This window comes from Rhincodon typus, chromosome 12 (genome assembly GCF_021869965.1).
Source record: "Rhincodon typus isolate 14 chromosome 12, sRhiTyp1.1, whole genome shotgun sequence".
In the NCBI taxonomy this organism is placed as follows: domain Eukaryota; kingdom Metazoa; phylum Chordata; class Chondrichthyes; order Orectolobiformes; family Rhincodontidae; genus Rhincodon; species Rhincodon typus.
This window is the reverse complement of record NC_063343.1, coordinates 20,002,029-20,025,082: the sequence shown is the minus strand read 5'-3', so window position 1 is coordinate 20,025,082 and position 23,054 is coordinate 20,002,029. Positions and strand designations below refer to the sequence as shown.

Genomic DNA, 23,054 nt, shown 5'->3' with positions numbered 1-23,054 from the left:
TGTGTCTCTCTCTCTCTGCCCTTCTCAAAGATTCTGTGGCCTGTGTCCAATAATAGCATCAGGCAGGAGTACGAAAGTCAATGAGGTGACTATTTTCTATATTTCGAGGTTGCAGAATGTGGTTTTGAACTTTCAACTGTCGAATACCGTCATTGTCACGCTATGTCTCTAGCCTCTGACTGAGCTGAATGCTATCAAGACTGTGTAGCACGCTTCTAACAAAGCAGGTTCACTGAAGGTGTAAACAATGGTTTGTTCTAAAACAGCCTGGCTGTTAGCAGCTAGCCAGGCAGTTCCAGGCCTGTCTGGGCATTTTGACTGGGCATCCAAGGCCTGGCTGCATGAATGCTGCCAGTTCAAGCTCTGCAGTTTGCAAATTGCAGAGTGCAGATAGGTTTAAACTTGGCTTCCACGTTTTGAATTTGTTTATAATCCATGCTTACGAAAGAAAATCAATATTTCTGTAACATTCCTGGAGGTAATGGGTCATCCTGGGAATAGCCAGGAGGCCAGGCAGTGACTGTGGGAGGAAAAGGGCAGTCAGGCATTGGTGGAGGGTGAAGATAAATAGTTAAAAGTTTAAACTTTCTGGGTAGTTCCTGAATGGCTCTCATGACAGGACTTCTGCAGGGTCCCAAAAAGCACCATTGTCCAGGTCTCTGACTTTTCCAAACTGGAAAATTTGAGCCAATGTCTTAAAAGGTCACCAATAATACCTAAGCTTTTTTTTCTTTAGAAACTGAATAATTAAAGGTAAGCAGCAGACCAAATTTAACCAGAGGTTTTGCCAAAACATTGCAGGAGGAATTAATGAAAATTGATATTATTTTAGAATAGATAACTAAATCTGTGTGGTTTAATGGAATTTGGTACATTATGCATATTTAGGGCAAATCTATCACCAGGGCTCAACACTCATTTATCTAATCAATTACTAAAATGCTTGTAGATCTCTAAGATGTAAATGACTGTGTATGATAAGTTTAGACTTGAGAGCATTCTTGTACACATAACTAAAACTTTATGGAAATTTGTGTTCATTTCAGAAAAAAAAACATTTTCTTTTTGTAAAATCACAAAGTCATTGCAGGTGTGTAATAATCAAAATAAATATCACTGGGTCCTTACCTAGAAAAGTCAGTTCTGAATTTTCTGCAAAATGTAATAGACTTAAATTAAAGTGCTCTGTTACTTTTGATTTAAAAGTGCTATTTCCCTTTTAGGCCAAGAGAACCCTGAAAGCTCAGAAACTGCAGGAAGAGCTAGCATCTGGGAAGTTAGTGGACTATGTGGTGAGTATATATTAAACAGGATATTGCACCATATCTACATCAACAAAGTTGAGTGTGTGCTGGCTTTAGGTAGGCACATTGAAACTGTTGGAATTCCATAAGGTTCATTGGGGTTAGTCCTCAGCTGTTTACAATTTGTACCAATTGACATGATGCAGGGGCCAAATGTATAGTAGCTAAATTGTTTGATAACATCGAGATCTGTAGGAAAGCAAGTTGCCTAGTGCAGTTACAGAGGCTACAAAGCAATGTAATTTAGTTGAGTGAATGTCAAAAATTTGGCAGATTGATTCTCTTGTGAGAAATTCAGAACCTGTCCACTTTGACAGGAAGAATAGAAAATCAGTGTACTATTCAAATAGCAAGCAGTTACAGAACTCCACAGTACAGAAGAATCTGGACATACTGGTGCAATGCTCTCAAAATTTAGCAAGTTATCATGAAGACAGATTAAATGCTGGTGTTTATCGCATGGATAACAATGTAAATGTAGGGAAGCTGTGCAGGGTCCTAGTGAGACCAGTTGTGGAGCACTGTGTATGATTTTGATTATCTTATTTGAAAAATGATATAATTGCATTAGAAGTACTTCAGAGAAGTTTCACTCACTCCTAGGGTGAGAGAGTTTTCCTATGTGGAAAAGTTGGACAGGCTGGTCCTGCATTTATTAAGAGTTTTTAGAAGAATGAGAGATGATCTTATTGGAAGCATTTAAACTTTGAGGGGAATTGACTGTGGATACTGAGAGAATGTTTCGCCTTGTTGAGTAGATTAGAACTAGGTGTCACAGTTTAAGAATGAGAGTTATCACTTTTTTAATTTGGAGGTAAGAATTTTTTTCTTTGACGGATGTTTGTATGTGGAATTATCTGCCCCAAGAAGTGATGGAGACTATGTCATTGAATTATTCAAGGCAGAGTTGGCTATCCAGAGTTGATCCCCAGACTGCCTCGTCTTTGTCTAGCGGACAGGCAAGTGGGTTTGAGACTAAATCAAAATCAGCAATGAGTTTATTGAATGGCAGAGCTCAAAGGGCCACATGGCCTATTCCTGCTTCTAAAGCCTCTATTCCTAAAAGATTGCACTGAATCTTGCAGACATATTCTTTTTCAAAAATCTGTGATAGCTTTTATTTCTCTGCTGTACACTTTGCAGTGAACTAGGGTATTTATCTATAATATATTCTAACCAAAGACTGCATTATCCAGATTTGGAAAGCATTTATAATTGAATTGAATTGCATCTCGCTGTAGCTTCAGCTTATGTGAGAAATCTGACCAATATTGTTCACGTAGGGTCCTGAAGTATTTTGAGAGGACAGTGCTATGAGGAACATTGAGTGCCTTTAGTGAATATATGCTCCGGAACAGATTTGAACAGCTTTCTGCAAATGTTTCACGAGTGACCTGAGAAAAGTTGATGCACCAGCAAAAGAAAGAGAGCCTTGTAGCACCTTCTTTTCTTCTCATGCCATTAACGTGGTCCAGGGGTGACCCTAGGCCTCAGCTTCATCTGTTGACAAGACCTACAATGACAAAAGGAGAGGGAAAGTTGAAGACAGGTGCAGGTCCATGAGGCAAGTTTTTAAGCCTTGTGGCCTGTTCTGGATAGTTGCATTCGGATGGCCCCAGCTGGTCCGTTTTCAAAAATGCATTAGTGCTGTGTGCTCTTAGTCCTGCTTGTTTATGGGTGTTCTGTTGCAAGCTGGTTATAGTCTGCAATACATCTAGAATTAGTACCTTTACCCTTCAAAAGCACCGGTCTTGCTTCAACCTTCAAGCCAAAAATCCTGAAGCAACACTGAGTAGAAACTTGTTAAAATAACTCTGCCCCATTTTCCTGACTGGCACCTAAAGAATGGAAAATCCTGGATCCAACAAGTTAAGGTATTTTAAGCAGGCTTTTCTGAGGAACACCACTTTTTTTTAAAACTGAAATCACAATGGAGATGCATCAATATCCTTGGTGTTGCTTTTTGTAGTGACCAAGTGAAAGCATAAAGGAGCCACATTGTAAGCTCGTAATGATTATCTTGGTTGAGTTAATGTTGTTAATGCATTCATCATTGTTGAGCAAGTGACAATTTGCAGAGTCACATCTAACAGATGTTTTGTGCTTTTCAAGTGCACGCTGTTTGAGTACAGTCTATACTCTGTGATAAACATTCTGAGGAACGTGCTTTTTGATTCAATCAGCCAATCATTAAAACATACGGTCTATACACACGATATCACACGAGCACTAAAATTCATGTGTAAAATTGCTTCATTTTCTGGTAGGCCAAGCATCTTGTTGGATTGATGGCAGAGTCCCATTTGTGGAAAACAGTACTTGCATTACCACTGCATTGTAGCAGCTTAAATGGGTTGCTTAATCTGTTGTTCACTTTGTTTTGAGATACTTTGACTCTTCAGGATATTTTGTAGTAGACTGGGTACTTCCAAATTTGAAAACTGCAACTTCTGGTCCATTGTTTCAGAGATAGTAAGAGCTGCAGACGCTGGAGAATCTGAGATAACAAGGTGCAGAGCTGGATGAACACAGCAGGCCAAGTAGCATCAGAGGAGCGGGAAAGCTGTCGTTTCTGAAGAAGGGCCTACGCCCGAAACATCAGCTTTCCTGCTTCTCCGATGCTGCTTCGTCTGCTGTGTTCATCCAGCTCTGCACGTTGTTATCTCTTTACTTCTGGTCCATTTGTAAGTTTGCACGATACACAGCACTCCATGATCTGATCAGGATAGCAAGGTAACTTCTTTCTGCCCTATTTCTACGTAGAGCTTGCATGCTAAGCAAATGGCTAGGGCTATATTCCTAAAATGGAGCTATACGAATGTAGCACGTGGAGCTATATTGACCACCATGTATATTGACCGGTGGAAACAAGCTTGCAGTATTTAGTAGTGGAGAAGCCACAGCGGATTTCTCGACCACCACATCATGGTAAGGGAGAATATTAGACTGTTCCACCTTAAATGTGGATTGGAGTGTGGGATGGATTATGTTTAAGGTAATTCTTATGGGGCTGCAGATTCAAATCTAGCAAATGTACCATCTGCTTACCAGAAATATGCTATGAGTAAGAGGTTAGAGCTCATTCCATCACAAACACACTTCTCATTGAAACTGACAAAAATATTTGTACCAGACCAGAGAGTTCCATGGCTACACCATTAATTTGGGCATGCCTCATGCTTTATAATTGGGCAGTACTTGTTGTGCTATTAGCTACACTAATAACCAGTTTATGATAACCAGTCAAGCTTGTATGTGGCTTAGTTACACTGGTTATTAGTGACATATGTTGATACTCTGGGAGCTATTCTCTGCAATAAAAGGGGCATTCAAGTCCTGTACCTTTTTTTTAATTACCCACAAGCATGGAGAGCTTGTATTTCCCATTTAATTTCCGGGCAATGCCTCAGGTAATCTGGTTTCCAAATTGCTTCAATCAGCAGCATCCCTTTTTTCTTGTGGTGCAAATTATTTTCAAATTTTATTTTCTTGCATTTGTCCTAATGAACACAAGATAAGAAACTTCAGCAACATGTCATTCTTTTCCCCAACTGGTACAATGTAGTCAGTGTAGGAAACCTAAAAGCCAGGACTCTGTGCAAAAACATTTTAAATTTAGAGAAACAAGGACATGATTAAGTTTATTGCTGAGCATTTGGAGAATAGAAAATTTTGCTTTCTTATTCGGCAAATATTGGCAGTTGGCTTTAATTTAAAAAATAACAGTGCCAACCAACAGCTCATTGCAGCCTGCATTACATAAAATGCCACTATATTCTGTTCCAAACTAATGACCCCAGTGCAGTAAAATCCAATTACTTTTCCTCTCTCGATTAAAAAAGTCATCATGTATCTTTTAGTCCCAAGTTAAAGTGATTATAAAAAATCAAAATAAATATTGCTTATTTCTGACTGCATTATGCTTCAAAATTTGAATTAACTATTCAGGTTATTCAAATATTCTAACTTTCTGCAAGGTATCCATTTGCTCTATGTAATTGGGAATTTTTGACACCATAGAGTGGTAGTCATACAACACGGAAACAGATTCTCTGGTCCAACTTGTCCATGCCGACCATGTGTCTTAGTCTCATTTGTCTGCATTTGGCCTATTTCCTTCTAAACCCTTCCTATTCGTATACCCATCCAGATGCTCAATGTTCTGACCAATGAACCCTCAAGGTACTCAAACCCCATAGTCCCAGCAATATCCTTGTAAATGTTTTCTGTACCCCTTCTAGTTTAACATCCTTCCTATAACAAGGTGACCAGATTGTACACAGTATCCTAAAAGTGGTCTCACTAACGTCTTGTACAACCACGACATGACTTCCCAACTCCTATACTCATTGCTCTGACCAATGAAGGCAAGCCTGCCAAACACTACTTTAACCTTCCTGTCTACCTTTGACGCCACTTTCAACAAACTATGAACCTTCATCCTAGGTCCCTCTTCAATTACACTCTCTAGGCTCTTCCATTAACTGTGTAAGTCCTACCCTGGTTTGCCTTACGAAAATGCAACACTCGCATTTATCAAAATTAAAGTCCACCTGTCATTTCTCAGCCCATTTGGCCCATTTGATCAAGATCTTGTTGTACTCTTGAATAACCTTTATCACCATCCACAATTTTACTGTCTTCCGCAAACTTACTAACCAGACTTCATTTATTTTCATCCAAATCATTGATATAAATGACGAACAACAGTGGACCCATAACCGATTTCTTGTGGCACATCACTGGTCACAGGCCTCCTGATAACAACCCTGTACCACCACCCTCTGTCTTCTACCATTAAGCCAATTTTGTATCCAGTTGATTTGATTGTCTCTCCCTGGATCCCATTTGATCTAACCTTACAAACTAGTCCACCATATGGAACCTTGTCGAAGGCCTTGCTAAAATCCATATGGACAACATCTACCGCCCTGCCTTCATCCATCTTCTTGGTAACCTCTTCAAAAAACTCAATCAAATTTGTGAGACATGATTTCCCACACACAAGTCGTGCTGACTAACCCTAAACAGTCCTTGTCTTTCCAAATGCATGTGTATCCTATCTTTCAGAGTCCCCTCCAACAACTTCTCCACTACTGATGTCAGACTGTCCAGTCTATAGTTCCCTGTCTTCTTGTTGCAACCTTTCTTAAACAATAGCACAACATTATGTACCCTCCAGTCTTCAGGCACCTCACCCGTGGCTGTGTTGGTACAAATATCTGTGCAAGGGGCCCCTCAATCTCTTCCCTAGCATCTCACAATGTCCTGGGATACGCTTGATCAGGTCCTGGGGATTTACCTACCTTTTATGCATTTTAAGACCTCCCACACCACCTCTTCTGTAATGTGAAGCCTTTCCAAGACATCAGTGTTTATTTCCCTGAGTTTCCTAGCTTCCATATCTTTCTCCACAGTAAATACTGAAGCAAAACGTTTGTCAGTATCTCACCCATCTCCTATGGTTCCACACATAACAGCCTTGTTGATCCTTAAGGGACCCTATTCTTTCCCTAATTATTATTTTGCCCTTGATGTACTTGGAGAATCTCTTTGGAAAATAAGGTTAAGAAGAATCCTAAGCTATCCCATGTCCCCTTTTGCCCTTCTGATTTTTCTCAATGCTCTAATCAATGAAGGCAATGCACCATTCTGATGTCACACTCGCGGCCACAGAAATTCCTGTCTGTGCCCCCGACTAGAGAGTCTCCAGTCGCAATCGATCGCTTGGATCTTGACATACCTCTCACATCAGCAGAGTCAGCCATGATGCCAAAGACCTGGCTGTCACCTCTATTTTCGTGAGGCCATACCCCGACAGCAGTATCCAAAACTGTATCCTTATTTGAGCAGGAAATAGCCATATGAGACTCTTGCACTACCTGCCTACCCCTCTTGACAGTCACCTATCTACCTGACTGTATCCACCATGACCTTGAATTGAACGTAATACTTAATGATTACCTCTCCAGGCGTTGAGTATTTCCTTAGCTTCATTCAAAATTTGAATAGCTCTAAATAGAAACAGTTCTTCCTTTTGAAGGTGATTACTAGCCCATGTTCGTTGAGAAATAAAGAGCATGCATGTTGTATGAGGTGAGAATAGAATTTTGCTATTTATAAGATTCCTCTTCCAGACAGTTTCATAATTCAAACGATCATTGGACTATTTTTATATATTGGCTTAAGCTTTGAAGATCAGTAAATGAGTAAATTTTATTCTCTCCCTCAGTCTTCTATGATTGTGTTATTGAGCTTCTGCAGGATGTAATTTTTTAGATCCTTTTGTAGTACATACTCTCGTGTAGCTCGAAAATGTAAGCATATGTGTTTTTTCGGCACTTATGATGCTTTTAAATATTTGGTGGGTGCTTGTAATTTGAATATGGAGATAATTTAGATGGGATGAAATATAGCAAAAGATCTAAAACAATATACTGTCTTTTTTAATGTTGTTCATTTAGTTGATTCTAATACATTTCTCTATGAAAAGCTGAAATAGACAATCAACCTAGTCAAAACTCAGCCTTGTTTATGCGGAGGTACTGAAAAATCTTCAAATTTCTAACAATATTAGACGTACATATCAAATGAAACCCCCAAGGAGCAAATCTTTGTACGCACTAGTTGAGGTATAATAATTGACAGTAACTGCCAGGTAACTGCGGACAGCATTAAAAGTATTAAATGTTAGGCCATGTTTCAACATGAAATGCAATGGAGTTAGTCTTAGACTCCCAGAATAAATAAAGTAATGCTGCTACAGAATGGATATAAATCTATTATTGCTATTCTACTTGCGTAACTGTGCTTAGTCGTGCGGAGTCAATCTATCTATTTTATCTATCATTTATTATTGCAGAACTCTTCAAGACGTCAGCGGGGAGAAGAGGATCATGATTCAGCAGTACGTGTATTAATTCAATGTAACATTTTCCATGCTGCCGAATGTTTCTAGTTCCAATTAGAGCAAGTGTATTCTGCATACAGTTAATGTTGCATGTAATTTCTAGTCGTCTCCTCCTCCCCCCCCCCCCCCCCCAACCCAGTCAATGAGTTCTGATGTTTTTCCATCCGACAGCACTCCATTCTGTTTCCAGCTGAGTTGGACCAACAATTTTGTGTAACGTCCCTAGCTTATGTTGCATGATTGTGCATTTACTCGGATCCATCAGGGAAGCACATTACATACATTGTAAAATTTTATATTAAAAGTGAAGCTTAACAATTTTGATATTCAGTTGCTGAATGAATTAATACTCATCGTAGAATCCCTACAGTGTGGAAACAGGCCCTTCGGCCCAACAAGTCCACACCGACCTTTGGAGCATCCCACCCAGACCCATCCCCCTTTTATCCACACACCCCTGAACACTATGGGCAATTTAGCACGGCCAATCCACCTAGCCTGCACATCTTTGGACTGTGGGAGGAAACCGGAGCACCCGGAGGAAACCCACGCAGACACAGGGAGAATGTGCAAACTCTGCACAGACAGTCGCCCGAGGCTGGAATCGAACCTGGATCCCTGGTGCTGTGAGGCTGCAGTGCTAACCACTGAGCCGCCGTGCTGCCCCAACAAGTCCACACTGACCCTCAGAGCATTCCACCCAAACCCATCCCCCTATAACCCACCTAACCTACACATCCCTGAACACTACAGGCAATTTAACATGGCTAATCCACCTAGTCTGCACATCTTTGGACTGTGGGAGGAAACGGAGTACCTGGACGAAACCCACGAAGACACGGGGAGAATGTGCAAACTCTGCACGCAGTGAATCGAACCCGGGTTCCTGGTGCTGTGCGGCAGCAGTGTTAACCACTGAGCCACAGTGCTGCTATCATGTCGAAGGACAGATGTATTCTCTATATTATCTATGATACTAATTAACAGATAACGGGGATATTCTGATCATAAATACAGCTTTTGGTATAAATAGAATATGTACTTTTTCTCATTGATTTATCATGACTTTGAGCTTTGTAATTGTCATTGTTTCAGGAGAAAGACAACAGTGAAGATGAAGATGAAGATAAGTATGCAGATGACATTGATATGCCTGGACAGAACTTTGACTCCAAGAGAAGAATTACAGTTAGAAATCTTCGTATTCGTGAAGACATTGCAAAAGTATGGGAAGAGTACTTATAATTAGGTTTAATCACAATACCTTCTGACTTTTATGTTGTTCAGTAATATTTACTGTTGGTGACAGTACTTTGGGTAGAATACCTGCAACATGTTAATGGCTTCAGGCTGCAGACGTAGATATTTTCAGAGCTTAAAAGATGAGTTTGATGTCTGTGGCAGGTGTTAATTTACTTGCGTGTACATATTTTGAACCCTTCTAAGTATGGTTTTTGTTTTGGGGTCGTCTTCTTCCCACATTTGATTGTTGGCCAGTAGAATGCACTTGCAATGTTGCCCTGGCTCCAGCAAATGGTGTTTTTCAGCTTGTCTTGGGAAATGCTTGCAGACTGCCTGGGATAACTTAAATCCGATAATATTCAGTAGTATTTAAAGCAAAATCTCAAATGTCATGTAAAAATGTCTTAAAACCATTGTTTCGAATTAGATTATCCCTCTGAGAATTGCATTTGCATTCTGCACCAGAGCAAACAATTAGCAATATTATAATTTACTTGCAGAACAAAATAAATGTTGTTCAAGGTTTATTTCTTTTATTCTTTACACTTTTTTATCCATTAAAAAAAAGTATTACATAAAAAATTTTGTAATTTGAAAACTAGCTGACTTATTATGGGATGTACTTCTACAGATGTTGACATTTTCTGGTAATCACCACAAAGTGGTTATTCTTTAATTATGTGCCTCTGCAGGAATAGTTTGAAACTATTTGATTAAAAGATCTTCCACATTCAGTTGTAACAGGAAATGGGAATACGTTACACTAACTTTTATTTTTTATTCACTTGATTTATCTTCTTCAAACTTAAGAAAATATGTCTAATGTGATTCCACTGCTACCCAAGGCAAAATCAATTACTTCAGCATAATCATGCAGCAGACTGCCAAGAATCTGGCAGTTCATGAAGGTTGTGATCAGTGGTTGGATATTTGTTATTTTATTGTGAGTTGTGACATGTCAGCAGCTTCCTAAATTTGCTATAGAAAGAATTAGATGTTTTTAAAATATCAATACCAAATCACTGTTGCTATTTTAAAGATCCGTATGCCACAGAGAGAAGTAATTAGCTCAACAAAATAAAACGTAACAAGAATCTCCTAGATTAACTCTGAATTTGATTTTAATTGTTCACTTCAATTGTACAGAAGTTTTAAATACAAAATAAATTAAGGCAGTATCTGTTTGTACTTTTTTAACGCAGTTTTTGTTTTTCCCCTTTTCTAAGTACCTGAGGAACTTGGATCCAAATTCAGCATATTATGATCCAAAAACGAGAGCGATGAGAGAGAATCCCTATTCCAACACTGGCAGAAACCCAGATGAGTATGTGATTATAAGTGCTTAGTCTGCTCAATAATGGTCGCAGCAGCACAAATATCTAACTACAATTGTCTATTAAAGGACTTTATCAAATAAATGATATCCGGATTGCATTTGCCTCATTTAAATGAAAAGAGACAATGTATTGTATTTAGTTAACTAACTCTCCGGATCTTAATGAGTACTTGGCTGAATTTAAGACAAAATGGTATTAGAAATTATTCAATGCCAATAAATAGAGGAAGCTCAAAATTACTTAAATTGCAATTTTGCACTCCAGTTTTGATAAATGCTGTAATTTAAAGTTCATGTGAACAGTATTTGTTTTTCTATCTTCTACTGTATACTTCTATCTTTTTGTAAAGAAGTTGAATGCATTCTTTGTAAGAAAGGCTAGTCTGATCTTATTTTGTTTGGAGTATTTGAGTAGCATTTATTACGAATACTCATTCAGTATACATGTTTAGCCCAGTTCATTGGGCAGTTAAAAGTCAAACACGTGGGTAGTGGTCTGAAGCAATCTTTGGATTATAAAGGCAGGAATGGCAGATTTCTTTCCCTGGAGAACCAGATGAGTTTTTACATCAAGGAGATATTTTATGGTCACCATAAGTGACTGTTTTTTATTCCAGGTTTGTTTAGTTCATTGCATTTATTTTGTTTAACTGGCATAATTGGATTTGAACTAGTTCTGCTGGATAATTGATCTAAGTATGTGGTTGCTAGTCCAAAACATATCACAATGCTCCTGCTATCTCGAACAGATTCCTTCATTGCAGCCACTGCACTGCAACCTAACTGTACAAAAGTGCTGTGAGCAATAAACACAGCCCATTTCCTTAAGATGAATCTATGTACAAAATATTATTATTTTGTAATATGCTTTTGTTGACTATGCTTCTGGAATTTGTGGCTTGGAAGTAGATGGTATTGAGCCTTTGCTACATTCACTTTATAATCCCTCTGTATGTAGCACATCCAAATTTCAGGCTTGCAGCATACAGATACCTAACACAAAGTGCACTGTATTAAATGATTCAAGCTATAATGCTTCGTACACGAACACCAAATGGTTTATTTTCTGGCCATCAGCAACTTTCATTTGTAATGAGTTTTACTTAGAATTCTAAGATACCCTACAAAAGGGGGAATCAGACAAAGATGACCTGTGAGCCACAGGTGGAGATTTAGAAGAGTGACTCAAAGCTTGGCTGAAAAAGTATTTTGAGGGAGAATCTTCAGTGAACCTGAAATTTGGATGTGCTACATACAGAAGGATTATTAAGTGGATGTAGCAAAGGCTCTATTACCATCTACTTCCAAGCCACAAATTCCAGAAGCATTGTCAACAAAAGTGAGTAGAGAGGAGCATTGTATAGCTTGAGAAGGCTTCAATTGCTGAAGGATGAGGTTGTGAAGGGACTTGGATGTATGTTATGAATTTTAACGAAGTAATGTCAGGTTACAGAACTGATGTAGATCAGTTTTTTTCATCTAAGTTGTATTAAGCTGATGTGTTTAGAAGGCAGGAGAGAGATGGAATCATTGAGTTTGGAAGTGACGGATGCATGGGTGTCTCCTCAATAGAAGATGGATAGAGGCAAAGATGTAGATGAGTGATTCTAAGGAGGTGGATGTGATCAGTTTTGATAAGAGATGGCAGAAACATAATGGTGTGTCCGTGCAGCATGCACGTTGAACTAAGAATTGTGTTTTCAAATGTCAAAGGACACAAGTGAATGAAAGTGATGAGTCAAGGATGGATGTATGTGCAGGCATATTTAATTGTAAACATTGAAACTTGAAGAGGGTGCGTAGAGATGTTAAATGTTATTGCTCAACATCTATAAGCTGAAAAGATGCTGATAGATTTGCGAATAAAATTTTGCATTTGTTTTTTCCATCTTATCATTTGTTTTACTTGCTCAAAAATCTTCACCAAAAAGAGCATATCCTGAACAGCTAGGGAGTCTAGTGTTGAACATGGATTTTGTTTTAAAGTTAATTGGGTAATTAATGCTTAATGTATCTCCATTAAAATAGCAACTATACTTCAAAATTTTAATTGGCTATGAGGGATACTGAGATGTTCTGATATTGTAAAATGTGCCCGATGAATGGAAGGTATTTTCTCCCCTAGAGGTGCCATATTGCTAGAATCTTACCTTCTGTTGTATCTTTTTATTCTAGAGTTGGCTACGCAGGAGATAACTTTGTGCGATACACAGGTGACACCGTTAAAATGGCACAGACACAATGTAAGTTCTCTAACATCTGAACTTGAGAGATTTCAAGGCTTTATCTCTTTTCTATGTTTACAACTGTGACACAGTTTCATGAACATTTTTTCCCAATAGTGTTTGCCTGGGAGGCTTATGAGAAAGGTTCAGAGGTTCATCTCCAAGCTGATCCTACGAAACTTGAAGTCCTTCACCAGTCGTTCAAGGTTAAGAAAGAAGAGTTTGAGAAACAACAGAAAGGAAGCATATTAGAGAAGGTACAACACACAGTAACTTTCAGATTGTATAGTGTCATAAAAGTTGCATCTTTTAAAGGTTACAAAATAGACTTAGCACCTCATTCATTACATCTGAAAAACCTTAAGTCCGTTGTTTTGAAAAGTCATCAGGTTCCTAATCAACATGGAAATTTTGGTTTGAGTCTCCCTGCCTACATTATCAGAACATGCACCAGCAGAAAATATCCCACACTGTAGTCATAACTGTAAGGGCAATAATTTCAAACAAGCCTAAAGTGCTCATTTCCTAACCTGATGTTGTGTGACTGGCAGAGTTGCTGCATTAAAAGAAAAAATGAAGTGATGAATATATTATCAGATACCTTCTGAGACTTCAAGTTGTTTGTTGCTTTTTCTGTTGGGAAACTCCATTTCTGTGCCAAATGGAAATATAGACTCATGAAAATCCAGGTTGACTGAGGGAAACATGTCCCATACACTGTTCCTGCAGCTAGGGTAAACTTAAGACTTGTGTGAGAAAAGGCACTGGATTACTCTATGCTGAAAAAAGTATGATAGGAAGGGAGAAACAAGAATATTAACAATGCCGTAATTCTTTTTGTGTCCAGATTGTTATAGTGATTGATTGCAATACTTTGAAGACAGCTAATTTTTATATCAGTGTACAAAGATTAGCTCTTGTAATTGAAATCTGACAAGATAAATTGTTTTGCTTAATATGTAATGCATGATCTATGTAAGTAGAGATCCATTATTTAAAAGATTCTCATTCCTTATTCAAACATTGCATCTATGCTATCGAGACCAAATTTGAATGGATACCATATTGCAGTGAATGATTACGTTTCTCATTACAGTCTTACCATAATACTTCAGGCCCAACGGATAAGGGCAGTTATGAGAAGTGGATGTTGGGTGGGAGGGAGGGAGGGATGGATGGAGGTGTGGGGAGAAGAGTGTCAATGAATGCTTCTCTAAGGGCATTGTACTTAATTGCACACAGTATATGAAACAAGGTAAATGAGCTTGTAGCGTAGACTGAATTTGACAGGTATGATGTGTATCGGGGCTGGGAATTAACTATCCAAGGGTACATATCCTATTGAAAGGACTGGAAGATAGGCAAGGGAGAAGGTTTACCTTGTTAGTAAGAAATTACATTATATCACTTCTTGCTATTGATTTAGAGATGGAAGGCATAGAATCTGTGGGGTAGAGTTGAGAAATTGCAAAGGTAAGAAGACTCTGATGGGAGATGTTCTGATGAAGGATCACCGGACCTGAAACGTTAACTCTGTTTTTTCCTTCACAGATGCTGCCAGACCTGCTGAGCTTTTCCAGCAACTTTGTTTTTGTTCGACTCTGATGAGAGTTGTTCATAGACCTCCTAGCAGTAGTCAGGATTGGGGAAGAAAATAAATTGGGAGAGAGGAAAGGCACTGTTACAACAATCATGGGGGACTTCATGGTAGACTGGGAATATCGGGTTGGTAGTGGATCTGAAAAGAAGAAATATGTCGAATATCTGCAAGATGATTTTTTTGGATCAGCTTTTGATGGAGCCCACAAGGGAGTAGGAAATTCTAGATTTAGTGATGTGTAATGAGGCAGATTTGATTAGGGAGCTTAAGGTGCGGGAACCTGTATGGGGCAGTGACCATAATATGATAGAGTTCACCCTGTAGTTTGAGAGGGAGAAGCTGGAATCAGATGTAACAGTATCACAGTTGAATAATGGTAACTGCAAAGACATGAGGGAGAAGATAGCCAGATTTGTTTGGAAAGAGAGCCAAGCAGAGAAGATGGTGGAGCTGCAATGGCAGGAGCTTCTGGGGCTAATTCGGGAAGCACAACTGAAATTCATCCCAAGGAAGACAAAACATACTAAGGGGAGGATTGAGGCAACCATGGTTGACAATGCAGATCCAGACAGTACAAAAGAAAAAGAGAACATATACAATATGGTGAAGATTAGTGAGAGGCCATAAGATTGAGAAGCTTTTTAAAAACCAGCAGAAGATAGCTTAAGAAAGGCAATAAGTGGGAGAAGATGAAATAGGAGCTGAATAATGCTAGTAATATAAGAAAAGGTTGCAAGAGTCCTTTTTTTTTTTAAGATATCTAATGGGTAAGAGAGGCAAGAATGGGCACTGGACTGCTGGAAAGTGAGACTGGAGAAGTAGTATTGAGGAACAAAGAAATCCTGGAGGAACTGAATAAGCAGTTTGCATCAGTTTTGACAATAGAAGACCGGCAGCATACCAGAAATTCAAGAGTTGAGGACAGAGGTGAGTGTGGTGGCTGTTACTAAGGAGAAGGTGCTGGAGAAGCTGAGAGGTCTGAAGGTGGATAAATCACCCGGACCAGTTGGACTACTCCCCAGAGTTGTGAAGATGGCGTCTGAAGCGATTGTAGGGACATTGGTGGTAATTTTTGAGGAATCGCTGGAGTCAGGGAGGGTGCCAGAGGATTAGAAAATGGCTAATGTAACATCCCTGTTTATGAAGGGGTGGGGGGGCAGAAGACAGGAAACTGGGCCAGTTAGCCTGGCCTCAGTCGTTGGTAAGATTTTAAAGTCCATTATTACAGATGAGATTGGAGCACTTGGAGTGCATGGTTAAATAGGGCTGAGTCAGCACGGCTTTATCAAGAGGAGGTCATACCTGACAAATCTGTTGGAATTCTTTGAAGAGGTAACCAGCAAGTTAGACAAAGACAAGGCAGTGGATGTGATCTAGTTGGCCTTTGACAAAATGCCGCACAAGAGGCTGTTAAATAAGTTAAGACCCCCTGGTGTTAGGATTGGCTGATTGGCAGAAGACACAAGAGTAGAGATAAAGGGTCTTTTTCAGGATGGTAGCCAGTGACTGGTGGAGTTCTTCAGGCATCCATGTTGGGACCACAACTATTCACGTTATATATTTACGATCTGGGCAAAGGAACTGGGCATTGTTGCTAAGTTTACAGATGAGACAAAGATAAGTGGAGGGACATGTGGTATTGAGGAACTGGGAAGGCTGTAAAAGGACTTGGACAGGCTAGGGGAGTGGACAAAGAAGTGGCGCACAATACAATATGGGAAAGTGTGAGGTTATGCTCTTGGGTAGGAAGAATCAAGGCATTGACTATTTGCTAAACAGGGAAAGGCTTTGGAAGTCTGAAGTGCCGAGGGACTTGGTCCTAGTTCAGGATCCTGTTAAGGTTAACATGCAGGTTTACTTGGGAGATAGGAAGGCAAATACAATGTAAGCATTCGTTTTGAGACGGCTAGAACATAAGCAGAGATGTACTGCTGAGGCTATATTAGGTTCTCGTCAGACCATGTTTGGAATACTGAAGTTTTAGGCCCCATTTCGAAGGAAGGATGTGCTGCATTGGAGGTGGTCCAGATGAGATTTACGAGAAGATCCCGGTGTCGTTTGAGGAGCTGGGTCTGTACCCTATGGAGTTTAGAAGGATGGGGCAGTGGGAGTGATCTGATTTGAAATTTATAAAATACTGAGAGGCCTGGATAGAGTGGATGTGGAGAAGATGTTTCAACTAGTAGGAGAGGGTAGGATCCAAGGGCACAGCCTCGGATTGAAGGATGACTCTTTAGAACTGAGATGACGAGGAATTTCTTCAGCTAGAGAATAGTCAATCTCTAGAACTCATTGCCACAGAAGGTTGTGGAAACCAAGACATTGAGTGTCTTTAAGACCAGGGTAGGTTCTTGATTAGTAAGGAGATCAAGGGTTACAGGGAGAAGTCAGGAGAATGGGGCTGACTAACAGACCAACCACGATTGAACGGCAGAGTATACTCAGTGGGCCGAATAGCCTACTCCTGCTCCTACATCTTGTGGACTACCAAATCCAGCCAAAACCTTAAATGTTCCCTTAACTAGCTTCCTGTGAGATTGAAAGATTTTTTCGAAACTGATCATTTTTGAACCATGACAAAAACATGAATTGAGTAGATTAAAGGCGAAAACATAAGTCATTCAAGTACTTTTGTATTTATTCACTTTCTTGCCTGGTATTATTGCCTTTTTGTTGGTTCTTTTTCATTTGCTCATTCTTGAACACGCTTCCTTCTAGTTATCATTGTTTCTTGTCATCACTTCTGTACTTGTTTTTACATTATCTCTTTCCACCTCTTAACATGTTTGTTAATTACTTTTCTAATCCTCTCTTTTCTCTGTTTGGAACTTTTCATTGTAATTGATCATTTGTGTGCCATTCCATTGAATGCCAAATTTTAAATCAAAAGTACTGATTTTCTGAAGAAGGGTCCAGACCGGAAACATCAGCTTTCCTGTTCCTCTGATGCTGCCTGGCGTTCATCCAGCTCTACACCTTGTTATCCTATGTTAGATGCCTTTTTTATTGTTCATTGATGTAGCTCTAATGGTTTAAGGTCATTGGCACAAAAGATAAAGCAACAGTGATTTTTAATATATATTTGCAGACAGGCTGTGTTAATTCTCAGTTGTTAAACTGGAGTCTAAATGTTCAAATGTAATTTGGATTGTCAATCCTGTTCATTGTGATATGGTCTTCAGTAATTTCAATCTGAACATTGTCACAGTCCCCATGTAACAGGCTAGAAACAGGACAAGATGCTTGATTGCTTGAGCAGCTGAAGGCTAAAAGTCCTAGGTTTCTGTATTGTTTGTGTAATGTCAATGAGCATCCATTGTAGTACAAGTCATTCTTCAATTTGTGTTTGTTTCTGTCCATTAATTTAACCTTTAAACCCATTCTAAACCCGTTTGGGCCTGAGCACTGAAACACAACATTGGGTTTTTACTTTGGCCGTTGAACACATGGTTCTAATTTTCTGTACCTCATGCTTATCCATTCACTAGCAGATTGTCATAAATTCACAAATGGCAGACTGGGGCAAAGAATCATTTAGCTTATGCTGTCAGACTCTAACATTACCATTGCAGTGAATGCCGGCCCATCGCTTTTGTTTCTGAAGTGAGGAAAATATTCAAGTTAGAACTTGTTAATCCTGTGTTCAACCTGTACTTGTTTGATCCTCCTGGAAAGTAAGATCTGATTAACTGTTTAAAAACTAATTTTTGGATCATTAACCAGCTGTCCTAATCTGATTGTGCAATATTTGCTGATAGTTAACAAAATCACCAATTTTTTGCAGTATGGAGGTCAGGAGCACCTAAATGTTCCACCACGTGAACTGCTGCTAGCTCAAACAGAGGATTATGTGGAATATTCAAGACATGGTGCTGTCTTAAAAGGCCAAGAGAAAGCAGTTGTACGTTCTAAGTATGAAGAGGATGTCCTGATTGGTAACCACACAGTAAGTGATTTGAGGTTTAATTAAAAGCACTCCACCTACTTTGATCTTACGAACTTAGAAATGTTTGATAATGTGAACAGTCCTTTAAACATTTAGTTTGATGGAATTTGTATTTCATCATAAAACAGCGCTGCTTCTTCTGTCCCCATCTCTCATCTTGGAATCATCTTGCCTCACAAACTGCAACATAGAACACGCCCTTTGGCCCACGATGTTGTGCTGAACTTTTACCCTAATCCTAAAGTCTATCTAACCTCTACCCCTACCCTCTACTATCATCCATATGCATATCTAATAGCCGCTTAAATGTCCCTAATGAGGCCGACTCCACTACCCTCTCCAGCAATGCATTCCACGTCCCGACCATTCTCTGAGTAAGGAACCTACCTCTGATGTCTCCCCTATATCTACCTCCACTCACTTTAAAATTATGCCCCCTCATAATAGCTACCTCCACCCTAGGAAAAAGTCTCTGGCTGTCTACTCTATCTATACCTCTGATCATTTTGTATACCTCTATCAAGTCACCTCTCATCCTTCGTTGTTCTGCAGAGAAAAGCCCTAGCTCTCTCAACCTTTCCTTGTAAGACCTTCCCTCCATTCCAGGCAACATCCTGGTAAATCTCCTCTGCACCTTTTCCAATGCTTCCACATCTTTCCTGTAATGAGGCGACCAGAACTGGACACAATACTCCAGATGTGGCCGCTTCAGGCTTTTGTATAGCTGGAGCATAACTTCACGGCTCTTGAACTCAATCCCTCTATTAATGAAAGCTAACACACCATACACCTTCTTAACAACTCTATCCACCTGGGTGGCAGCTTTCAGGGAACTGTGGACATGAACCCCAAGATCCCTCTGCTCCTCCACACTGCCAAGAATCTTTCCGTTAACACTGTATTCTGCTTTCAAGTTTTTCCTTCCAAAATGAATCACCTGACACTTTTCAGGGTTAAACTCCATCTGCCACTTCTCAGCCCAGCTCTGCATCCTATCAATGTCCCTTTGTAACTTAGAACAGCCCTCCGCACTGTCCACAACACGACCCACCTTCGTATTGTCCGCGAACTTACTAATCCACCCTTCCACTCCTTCATCCAAATTATTTACAAATCTTACCTTGCTCCCCATTCAGTCCTATCCTTGCCTGGTACTGCTTTATCTCCTGCTTATCTGGAAGTTCTTCATCAGGATTCTGGCCTTGGTAAAGCCATGCAATATTGAAGATTACTTATACTGAGGAGGAGAAAAGAAACTTGCATTTGTGTTGGACTTTATGACCTCGTGTCGTAGATATCTACAGCACAGAAAAAGGCCTTGATTCCATCGAGTCTGCACCAAACAAAAACAACCATCGAACTTTTCTAATTCCATTTCCTAACACTTGACTCACAGCCTTGTATGCCTTCACATTGCAAGTGTACATTTAAATTCCTGTTAAATGTACCTCCACCACCCTTTATAGACTGAGTTCAAGGTTCCCACCACCCTCTGGGTGAAAAACGTTTGCCTCTCATCCCCTCTAAACTTCCTGCCCCTTACCTTAAATCTATACCCCTGGTCGTTGATCCCTCCACCAAGGGGGAAGGTTTCTTCTTACCTACGCTGTCTATGATCCTCATAACTTTGTATATCTCAATCATGACCCCATGCAGTCTCCTCTGCTCCAGTCTCTCTTCATAAGTAAAACTCTCCAGCCCAGGCGATATCTTGGTCAGTCTCCTTTGCACTCTGTCCAGTGCAATCACATTCTCCTGTAATGTCGATTTCAGAACTGCACACAAATACACTCGTTGTGGTCTAACAAATTTTTTTATACAGTTCCAGCATAATCTCCCTTCCAGCATTATCTCCCTTCGCTTAAACTCTCAGCCTTGGCTAATAAAGACAAATGTCTCATATGCCTTCCTAGCCACATTATCTACCTACCTTAGTTCAAGAAGGCAGTTTACTACCATCTCTCAAGGATAATGAGAAATGGGCTTAAATGCTAACTAACTAGTGATGCCTGCATCTTAGAAAAAATAGAACAAAAGGTGCGTACATTAAATTTTTAAAAAATCATGTGCTTTTTCCTTTATTTGTTAAAGGGATCAGGACGTTGCTGGCTAGGCAGCATTTATTGTCCATCCCTAATTGCGCAAAGGGCAGTTCAGAGTCACCCACATTGCTGTGGGTCTGGAGTCACATGTAGGCCAGACCAGATAAAGATGGCTGCTTCCTTCCCTAAAGGGCATTAGTGAGCCAGATGGGTTTTTCCGACAATCGACAATGAATTCATGGTCATTATTAGACTCTTAATTCCAGATTTTTATTAAATTCAGATTCCACCATCTGCTGTGGCGGGATTTGAACCCCGGTCCTCGGAATGTTATCTGGGTCTCTGGATTAACAGTCCAGCGATAATAGCACTAGGCCATTGCCTCCTCCCCCCTTGTTCAAAACGATGGTTTGTATTGATGGGCATGAGAGGTAGATAACCTGTTCAAGTGCTGGCTATTAAACAGGTAGTCGTAGTGAGGGATAGAAATATCAACAACAACTTCATATAGAACAATAAGTCCCTTGAAGATCCCCCTTTCGTGGTTCTGTGAGGGAGGGGAAGGGTTCAGAAATAAAGTGGACACCCCATTTCCTCTAAAGAGTCTGTTTTATTCTCCCGATTTCTTCATCTCTATCACATCTGTTCTGATGATGCATCCTTTCATATCAATGGTTCAGATATATCTTTCCTTTTCTCAACAGAAGATTTCTTTTCACTGTAGTTAATAAGACTCCTTGTCTGTTTCTGCCCCATTTCCCCTTCCTCCAGAGCCACAATTGGATTTCCTTTGTCCTCAATTTCCATCTAATCAGCCTCAGTACTAAACAGATCCTCTTCTGCATTTTGACCACCTTGAGCGGGACACCACAAACAAATACACATGTCCCTGTCCTCTTTCTGAAGGGATTATTACCTTCACCGCACAGTCCACACCTCAATTACCCCAACATCACCTCCCCTTTTGGCACCTTTCAATGGAACTGCAAGAATGAAAACCTTTTATTACATCTTTTCTTTCCATCTGAGGTTCCAAACTCCTCTTCCACATGAAATACAAATTTAATTGACATTCATTGTTAACATTCTAATTAGGGCACTATATTCTCTGTTTACAATGCAATCTTTTATACAGTGAGGAAACCGGATATCGATTATATATCTGTTTTGTGGAATGCCTCTACTTAGTTTACATGTGAGCCTGAGCCTGTCATTTTAATTAAGAACCAAAAGAACTGCGGATACTATAAATCAGGAACAAAAACAAAGTTGCTGGAGAAGCTCAGCAGGTCTGGCAGCATCTGTGAAGGAGAAAACAGAGTTAATGTTTCGGGTCCAGTGACCCTTCCTCAGAACTTATCCAGCAACTTTATTTTTGTTCCTGTCATTTTAATTCTCTACCTTGTTCTCACTCTGACTCTTCCATCCTTAGTCTCCTACTCTTTTCTAAAGAAGTTCAACACAAGCTCAAAGAGCAGTATTTCATCTCTCAATTGGACACTTCACAGCCTTAAGGTCTCAACGTTGAGTTCAGCCATCTCAAACTGAAACCTCTGCAGCAATTTAGTCTCAGCTTGTTTTTCAGGTGGCAGTTGTTCATTGTTCTGCCATCCACACTTCTGCAAGCCTTTTTACTTGTGGCATTATTACTCTGCTTAGTCTTGCACCATTTCTCGTTTAATCTCTTCTTTAAAACCTACACAGACCTTCATTGTTCTTTTTACCATCCTCCCGTCTCCTTCAGACTTACTAAATTGAATGAAAAGTCAACAACCTAAAATGTTAATTCTATTTCTCCCTCTAAAAGTGCAGCTGGATCTACTTATTATTTTCATATTTTTAATTTTAGGTTTGCAGAATCAGCAGTGTTTTGCTTTTGTTTGTAGGCATAGAACTATTTTTGTTTGGTCCATATCTTTTAGTATCAGTAAAGTATTACTTTATAGTGTTACTTCCACTTCAAATCAATCAATGTTTTTCCAAAATAATTTTGTTAATATTACAGTAATGAGGAAATTGTCATATTTTGGATATTATAGGAAGATAATAAATATCATAAGAAAAAATGTACTCCTATACAGTGTCATGAGGAATCTCTAGTGGGATAAGTCAAAAACCCATTTAAGAAGCTGCTGTAATGAGTTTTCAAATCTTTCAGTTGCAATGCTATATTTTATGGGCACTCTTTCATTTGATGTTTTACTTGTGTGTTATCTTACAGTCTGTTTGGGGCTCCTACTGGAAGGAAGGGAAATGGGGGTACAAGTGTTGTCACTCATTTATCAAAACATCCTATTGTACAGGAGAAACAGGAAAACAGATTGCTGTAAGTACTGCAATACTTCAAAATTGTCTGTTTCATTATTCTTGCAAAATTGTGTAATTTTTCAGCAGTTTGAATGCAATCTTGTGTACTTCTAATTTATTTTTAATTATTCAAGTTGATAAG

The 23,054-nt window shown here is 39.5% G+C and overlaps 1 protein-coding gene across 2 annotated transcripts in view; it reads left to right on the top strand.

The window, feature by feature from the left end:
- Positions 1-23,054, top strand: part of slu7 (SLU7 homolog, splicing factor) — a 57,065-nt gene that overhangs the window by 26,140 nt on the left and 7,871 nt on the right. For both annotated transcript variants that reach the window (XM_020533091.2, XM_048603787.1), the window contains exons 6-13: positions 1,224-1,292; positions 8,167-8,211; positions 9,310-9,438; positions 10,683-10,780; positions 12,968-13,035; positions 13,135-13,274; positions 18,402-18,563; positions 22,827-22,931. In XM_020533091.2, coding sequence (XP_020388680.2) covers positions 1,224-1,292; positions 8,167-8,211; positions 9,310-9,438; positions 10,683-10,780; positions 12,968-13,035; positions 13,135-13,274; positions 18,402-18,563; positions 22,827-22,931 — 816 coding nt within the window. The remainder of the gene's footprint in view (positions 1-1,223; positions 1,293-8,166; positions 8,212-9,309; positions 9,439-10,682; positions 10,781-12,967; positions 13,036-13,134; positions 13,275-18,401; positions 18,564-22,826; positions 22,932-23,054) is intronic.